Source organism: Aplidium turbinatum, chromosome 1 (assembly GCF_918807975.1).
Source record: "Aplidium turbinatum chromosome 1, kaAplTurb1.1, whole genome shotgun sequence".
Taxonomy (NCBI): domain Eukaryota; kingdom Metazoa; phylum Chordata; class Ascidiacea; order Aplousobranchia; family Polyclinidae; genus Aplidium; species Aplidium turbinatum.
In genome coordinates this window covers 53374225-53382535 of record NC_137472.1, presented here as the reverse complement: position 1 = coordinate 53382535, position 8311 = coordinate 53374225, and the positions used below count along the sequence as shown (strand labels likewise).

Below are 8311 nucleotides of genomic sequence, written 5' to 3'. Positions count from 1 at the left end.
CTTGAGCAACGCATTTCAGGACTGCTCTCCATTCAACGGCATCTAATGGGTGGAATAATTCCCCAGTAACAAAATTTCAACAATGGGAAAACTTTACTCTGCCAATCTCGGTAACCGGCCCTGCGTAAAGAGCCTATACAAGTATGCGAAATCACCAGGAATCACCTATCAAGGCTGTGTCAGTCCGAGGTTAAAGATTCAAAACCAAACCAACTACTATATACTTAGTATCTTCTGCAATTCACTTTCAACCGGACACTCTGTATTTACAATTACTTGAACGCAGCACAATCAGATCAAGAAATTCAAGTAGCCAAAACTTGCAACAAACCAGAGTAAAATGATAAGTTGACCAACCACGGTATAGAAAGAACAATTTACTAACTTTTATACAATATCGAATCAAAATACTGTTGTGGTCTTTCTCAAATGTTAATTTTGAACAACAGTTCTTTAAAATTTCATTGATAATATCGGAAGTGTAGACTATTATAGATAGAGGTTTCAAAACTAAACATAAAATGTCATGGATAATAATGCAAGTAGGTTACCGTTTATAGGCTACAATCTAAAGTAGAAATTCTATTAATTCCTTTTAATTCTTGCTATATTTGTATAGGCTAATGTACTGATGGAAAAAGAATGAAATTTTTAACCATAATGATTAATTACAAACGGTGTTCTCCGTTTATTGCACTTTGATCTCTTATCAAGTAGACCCTTGACTGATGTGATTGTGATATATAATTCACGAAGATATAGCCTACAGTTATAGTTTGTTAAAAAATGCTTCAAATGCTTGTTGATCAGATTTGCATCTCATTGGAGCATTACAATTCTGTTCTGGCTCCCCTCCTTTTCATGCTTTGATAATATTGTTGCTGAAAGAAAACACAAATAACTCAATAAGACCTAAAAACATTATTCTGAACAAAAGATGAAAGTAGCTGATAGTTGCAGCTTAATGATAATTAGATCATGTATTTTCCATCGTATGTATGATATGTTAATTGAATCTGACAAGCAAAAAAAACTACAATCTTTTTCAAGAAATTATACAAACACTACAGTTTTCGTTTTGTTATGTCATCCTTTATTAGCCCACCTGCTACAGAAGGTCTTTATACTGTAATTATTTAGGCAAACCGTAGCCTACATGAAATGGTTTTGTTAATTAAACTATATGCTGCTACCTCGATTAAGCGGCTTAGACAAGCGAAACTAAATAATGTCAGATTAAAAACTGAACATGCACTACACAAACATTTTTGAGTAAACTCAGTAAATTTATTTACAGCAAAAGCCGGAAAGTCAGTGTGCTTCACTTTGTGAAGGAGAGACTATATCAATAACTACAACCAGGCGCGAATCTAAGAGTTTTTTTCGGGGGGGCCAGAAAATTTGAAAATCAATTAAAAAGAAAGAAAAAGCTAAACAGATATGAACAATGATACTACGACATATACGATATGCTAGAAAATAGACATTAAAACAACCATTTTCATCAATTGTGATGCCGAGGGACTAATATCAGCTGTTTAGAAGCATATCAAACCATTTGATGCGGAAACATACAATTTTTCACAAAATTTCGGGGGGGGGGCCGGGCCCCCTGGCCCTCCCCCCATAAATCCGCGCCTGACTACAACGACTACGTTTAGCATTAGTTTACAATGTTTCTTATTAGTTTATTACCTGCATGTATGGGTTGATCTGCAACATAAATGACATGATGATGATGATTAGCCACTACGCTGAAAATGATTTTCAAAACTTTACATCGCATTGTATTTATATATCCATATTGCTGCTTCAAATGCCTAGCTTAAACAGTTAGTGGTAGGATTTCTGGTTCACTAATTGTATAAAGAGTTTGCGCTAGAACAGGTTTTTAAGTGTTTTTAACATTCTCTTCAAGCAAGTTGAAGATGGTAGTCGAAAAAATATATTTTTTGTTAATTTTTTTCAGGTTGTCTGCAATCTAAAACTAACTAAATAAAATTCTAGCCCATAAATTTGTGGAAATCAAGCAAATAATATCCGGTACTTCTCGGTGTTAGAAGTAGTCAAAGACGTAAAAGAACCACTTTATAACACTTGAGTTTTAGAGTAATAATCCAATCGAATGCTATTTGAGCGATAATATCAAAAATCAATTCATGATATCAAACGAACTCATATATTTTTAGCATAAATCGAACAATGCCAGTTTTTTTTTATGCCGCTTATAGCAATGTTTTTTTACCAATTGGGCTAATCCAAGTAAATGGTCACTGCATGCAGGGGCGCCGGAACGATTTTTGACTGAGGGGGCAAGATTACAAAAAAAGAGCACTTATGTTTACTAAAGGGTCAATTTTTTCAAGTTGTCATATTGTCATATTGCAAAATTGTCATATTGCATATTGCAAATTGAAATTGGGCAAAGTTCAGGGAATGTGGGGAAATGTTGTATGGCAGAAAATTTTCACTAAGGATGAAAGGGAAAGTATATCGGAGCTGTGTGCGGCCTGCAATGCTATATGGTAGCGAGACATGGATATTGAGAGAAAGTGAACTGGCAATCCTGAGAAGAATGGAAAGGTCAATGGTGAGAGCAATGTGTGGGGTGAAAACGAGAAGGGAAAAAAGGACTGAAGAATTGTTGGATATGCTAGAGATGAGAGAGACCATAGACCAACTGGCAAGGGCAAATGGAGTAAGATGGTATGGACATGTGATAAGGAGGGAGGAAGGAAGTTTTCTTAGAAAGGCACTAGATCTAAAGGTGGATGGGAAGAGGAAACGCGGTCGTCCAAGAAGAACGTGGAAACAACAAGTGAAGGATGAATTTAAAAAGTCGGACTGAAGGAGGAAGATGCAAGGGACAGAGTGAAATGGAGAAAAGGGATTAAAACAATTGCTGCGAGGAAACAATCGGCCACCCCCACTAGTGGGGAACAAACAACAAACCGACGATGGATTATGATGAAATTGTCATATTGCAAAATGTGCAATAGCTTACATAACTTTAAAAAGGCACCATTGCCCCCCCTGCCCCTCTATCTACAGAAAAATTGAGGCCAGGGCGGCATCCGCCCCCCCCCCTGCCCCCCACTTCCGGCGCCCCTGACTGCACGCACATTCACTGTTCAAAAAAAGGATGGAAATTGGAAAGAAAGTAGGTCTAATTAAAAGCTTGTTTTTTTAGTCTAATATTGCAGGGTGTAGCCTAGTAGGTTATCTAAGCGCTGCACTGTATACATTCATTAGGCCTACCTTGTTTTTTACACCAGAATCGAGATAGGTTCAATGACAACCACTTTATCTGGTACATATCGTCATCAGATCGGCAACGAATCTGACCAGATCCGTACCTCATAAAGTAGTTGTTTAAGTATTTTTTATTTTCTTGTTTAAGTGTTATTAGGCTAAATTTATAGCAGGCTAATTACGTTATTCGATTTTACTTATTCAGGATTTTCTACAAGCCAGGAAAAAATGATGGTGATGACACCATAGTTACAACTAAGCAATGGGATGCCGATCTAACCAGCTTGATGATTATTGAGTACAATGACAGGCGATCTTTGATCAAAAACTAAGAACAAAGTAGACTACCAGTTGCAATTATCTTAAAATTTAGTATTTCGTACCCCTAGTCTTGACCAGTAGTTTTGTTGTCGCATTCTTGCATTATAAACCTGCTGGTTGCGTCTTGCGATTGCAGCATGTCTGCGCTGTGCTTGGAGTCTGGCGTAGTATTGCTGGTTGGCGTAGTTTTGACGGCGCTGTGCATTGGCTCCAACCATCATCGCCGCTTTTGCCTTTTCCACATCCATACCGACCTCTAACGGACAATATAATTTGATTCAATAGAGAAGATGATAATTTAATTCAGTTCAGTTGTTTATATTTTTGAACATCTGACCATCATTCGCTAACTTAATTCAAACACAGACGATAAAAGTAAATAGGGTAAAAAACACAGCTGAAATCAAATACAAAAAACCACTTAGGCCTAGTAGCATTCGTAGGCCTACTAAATAATTTTCTAAACAACTATTAAATTTATGGAAATGGACAAGATAGATCAATTGAGGTTGCTAGGACGTTTAGTAAAGAAAAGGAGAAAATTCGTCTGACCATCGTGGGAAAAAGGAAAAAAATATATCAATTATCTTGTAAGGAAACAATATCAAAATGAAAACGAAAATTCTTGATGAATAAAGATTTGAAGTTTATTGCACTGAAGTTTATAAGATTTGGACTTATAAACCTTGTTGTGCTACAGTGCGGCATTTGAACAGGTTGCTGATGTTTAGCGCTACCGGTGATCACGCTTGAAGTTGAAAGATTAAAGCCAGATGGTGATAAAAAAGTACAAATAAAAATTTGGTTTGCACAAGTTTCAAGTTGACGAAAGATTGTATTTGATAGCATAGGGAGGTTTGGTATAGTTTCGTCCTTTGATTAAAACGTGTCACGTCACAATTCACTATGCTTTTCCAGTAGTAGGTTTTGAACTCAATTTTGTAACAAGCTGTGAGTTTTTCCAATATAATAAAAGCTCACTTACTTGCTGCCCATTGCTCTACTGCTTTGTGAGCTTTCATTTGACGAACGAAAGCTTGTGCATTTGGAGATCGAGAAAATCTAGAAGCAGTAAAGTGATAAACGTAAACATAATCAAACAACAAAATGTAGGCTACGTTAGCAAAATTGAAATCAATATTCAAGTTGTTGATTCAAAAACGTTAAACTGATGCTGACAAACTACGTTTCCCAATACTAGGCTTTGAAAACAAAACAAACCGTATCGCCATGAAATGTACTGTACATTAGGCTACAAGTAAATAAACATTTTCCCAACCTGCTACTCCGTTTAAGCAGGTAAATTTTCAAAATTGGGTTTTCAAACGCTGAGGTTTTTTTCCTAGGCCTACCGGTACATTAAATATTGTTAGATATAGCCTAACGAAGTAGGCTATCCTTAGGGAAAATAAGTTGTTTCTATTGCTACACTTCTGTTACTATCACAAATCAGATTTTGAAAAAATAAAATATTGCACAGTCTGCCAATGCAAACACCTTCAAGCCAAACATTTGATGCGAGTGTTTGACCAGCGACGTAGCGGGAAAGAAAGTTGTAGAGGGGCAAAAGTAACCGTTAGGGGACAAACGTCATTCAACATGAATCACAATGGTATTAAAATGTTGTAATAAAAACACATTTCTATTAAAACAATAGTAATAAAACATATTTTTTGAGGGGGCTAGATAAAATTGGGGGAGAGCGATTGCCTCCCAAGCGTCCCATGACTACGCCCCTGTGTCTGACTCTTTGCAAGCATCAATCACCTTTCATATTCCGATACTGTTAACTTTCCGTCTTTGTTTAAATCCATGGTTGCCCACAATTGCATGTCAGATAATTCCAGTTCTTTCTTCCCGGCCGCGTTTGGTGCTTCTGCGTCATCAGAGTTTTCTTCATTTTCATCTCCTTCTGTCGTCAGAGAATCCCGCAACGTCATGAGATAAATTTAAAAAAAGGGGAGGGGGATATTTTCAGAATAAATTCAGTGTAGGCTATAACCCAACCAAAACCGCTTTGAAATAATCTTGAAACACAAAACAGAATATTGAGTAACTTATTCAGAAACAGACACATCCAACTGACGTGCAATGAATCTACCATGCGAACGAATGACGTGGAGAAAAGTGATGATGCGATGAGGGTGATGACGTCACGGGAAGCAATGATGACAAGAGAAAAAAATGAAATGCTTGTTCTAAAATGAAAATAGATATGTAAAATTGTTCTATACAAAATTGGTAGGCTAACATAGTTGCTTTAGTGCAAGCTGAGGCTATTGCCAGAATTTAACTTTTGAGCAATGTATTTTACTTTTGCCCAATTTCATCATCAGTCGTTATCTCCCCCTGCGGCAGATTGCGCATCAACATGGCTTATTTGCTTCCAAGAGTGGCGATTTTGAGCCAACTCGCCCAGTGTCTTCAAGTTGAGTCCGGTCCAATTTAGAACGTTGATATTAGCACAAGACTTCTTTTGCATCTAAATTTGGGTCGTCACGTTGTGAAATATGCTCACATTTAATTCGATTATATTGACGTTTTTGAAAATTTTAGACCTACTTCAGGGCCATCAAAAAGACAATTTGGCTTACCAAGAAAAGGTCCAGGCTCCTCATGAAGATACTTATGAAGAAATAATAGAATTTCAAAGAGTATATGCTTGCGGTGATTTTTTAGTGTTTGGCCATCTATAAACACCTTGGCCCCTATACTGATCCCGAGTCTAATAGTAGCCTACCCCATAGATTCTCTGAACATTCCTGCCTACTTTTGTCAGATGCTCAAGAAAAATATAATCAATATTAGGCCTATCCATGACAAATTTTGTGAGTTGCAACGTGGGCTACTTTCTAATCGATATATGAAGCCCAAATCACTAAATTTTGTTATGTAATTGTTTTGTTTGATTTCAAACACAGCTTAGTTCCTTTTTTCAAATAAAAATGTTTTTGAAGCCACTCACTGAAGTTAATCCATGGAGGAATGCTAGCACGAGGTGCCATTCGTCTTCTTCTGATAAGTTGTGCTCGTTGCTGGGAAGAAAGCCAAGTTTTGTTTTTAAAAACTTTTCAATTTATTCATAGCGGAAAAAATATCATGAAGGTAAATCTAGATCAAACGATCACATCTGACAAGCTATAACTTTGGTGAATATGTCAGCTATTGATGTACGAAATGCGAATAAACCAATGAAACCTGAAGTCATGCGACGAGTTTGACTGCTAAACCAAAAGTTCATTTTCTAACTTTTCTAAAGGAAACTATGTTGTTGAAATGCATCTTCACAAATCAGAAAAAATAGTTAAAAAAAGTATTTCTAACCCTATTCTTGATCAATCTTTGTTCATGAGCCTTTCTTGCCCAAAAATTTGCTAGGTTTGTAGCAACCCTGCGTCGTGGAAGTCATTCAAATGTTCAAGTATGCGTTGTCGTGGTGATCGGTATCCGGATACGTGGAAACAGCGGGTGTCACGTGATGATTTTGAACGCGTCATGACAAGGATGATGATGGGATAAGCAATGACGAAACCATGATGATGACATGCAAAATACAATCATGAAAAAGATGTTTTCGATGAATTTTTTTGCAGGAAGATAAAGCAAAAGCGTAAATGCTCTTTCATGCATGAAAAGGTAGCCCTACACATATTTACCAATGTTTTCGTTGTCGTCTTCGCTGTAAAATATATTGAGAATTCTAAATTGTTTCACGGGTTACTGTAGGCTAACTATGAAGCACACGATAAATACCAAACTAAAGATAATAAACAACAACTAATGGCTGACGATTTATTTCACTTTATCAGTAAAATGAATCCAAACAAGGAAAGAGGAAATAAGTTCGCGCCGACGCTAAGATGTAGCAACTTACGCTTCATTGTCCTGGGCGACAGTGAAATGTGGCGCCACAAGAGCCAGCGCAAGCAGCAAGTACAATGTCAACTTCATCGTCTGTCTTCTAGTTCTGGAAATAAACTTTATTCTCAAAATTGTATTGATTAATTATTATTGTAAGCAATTAAATCTTTTTCTTTGTTAGTATTCAAAGGCTTGAAGTACGGTAACGTTTATAAACAACTGCTCTTAAATTTGAGAAAAGCGACGCAAGCTATTACACCATCGCCTAGAAAAGGGGTTCAAAAACTCCAATAAAAACGTGTGTAGCATCACGATAATTGTTTAAGTCAATAATAACAACTCTATCCGATATCATTGCTGATTCCATTGTCGTGACGTCACACACGTCTGAAATGGGGTTTAGCCTAATTTTTATAACCCCTTCTGGCTACACATAGGGCTGTACGGCAATCTAGTATTGCATTTAACAAGCAAGCGTCAGCTTGGTGTAAAATATCGTGTAGTCTTTTGTCTTCGACCTTTTTTTGCTTGAAAAATGCATACTGATACACACAAAACGTTAACTTGCCTTTGATACTTTCTCAAATTTCTCCAAAATAAAACCTCGGTGTCGTAGCTATCGTAATGACACGTTACAACCAACCAAACCAAGTATTTATCGAATTTGTTGCGCCCAATCAGAACATCCCATGCAACTTTGAGCACTATTGATAGAGATGTGGTACTTCCAGGACACTTAGTGTTGTTCCGTCATAATCAAGAGCTCAAAATCGATCCACTCCACGTATGAATGCCGGTAAATTGATGAAAATTTGAAAAATAACTTAGTGGAAACAGCGAATGGCGCGACGCCATCACAAGAACAAAACACAGTCGC

At 37.0% G+C, this 8311-nt stretch overlaps 1 protein-coding gene across 3 annotated transcripts; it reads right to left on the bottom strand.

The window, feature by feature from the left end:
• Positions 1-251: 251 nt before the first annotated feature.
• On the bottom strand, positions 252-8049 carry LOC145776658 (uncharacterized). Of its 3 annotated transcripts, none has more exons than XM_082587892.1 (9): positions 8003-8049; positions 7448-7540; positions 6898-6964; positions 6539-6608; positions 5341-5485; positions 4559-4635; positions 3636-3829; positions 1696-1713; positions 252-881 (listed from the first exon to the last, which is right to left on the bottom strand). In XM_082587892.1, the coding sequence occupies exons 2-9, from the start codon at positions 7522-7524 to the stop codon at positions 831-833; spliced, it is 699 nt and encodes a 232-aa protein (XP_082444018.1). In that variant the 5' UTR covers positions 7525-7540; positions 8003-8049; the 3' UTR covers positions 252-830. The 3 variants fall into 3 exon arrangements, with proteins under 3 accessions (XP_082444018.1, XP_082444033.1, XP_082444025.1); XM_082587907.1 differs by having other exon boundaries at positions 5341-5449; XM_082587899.1 differs by lacking the exon at positions 1696-1713.
• Positions 8050-8311: the final 262 nt, after the last annotated feature.

Bases quoted from the DNA above. Each gene is read 5' to 3' on its own strand.
- LOC145776658 (XM_082587892.1), bottom strand. From the start codon at position 7,524: ATGAAGTTGACATTGTACTTGCTGCTTGCGCTGGCTCTTGTGGCGCCA. The intron at 6,609-6,897 runs GTTAGAAATACT...CTTTCTTCCCAG, and splicing joins AAAGATTGATCAAGAATAGG to CAACGAGCACAACTTATCAG. The intron at 4,636-5,340 runs GTGATTGATGCT...TACTGCTTCTAG, and splicing joins ACAGTATCGGAATATGAAAG to ATTTTCTCGATCTCCAAATG.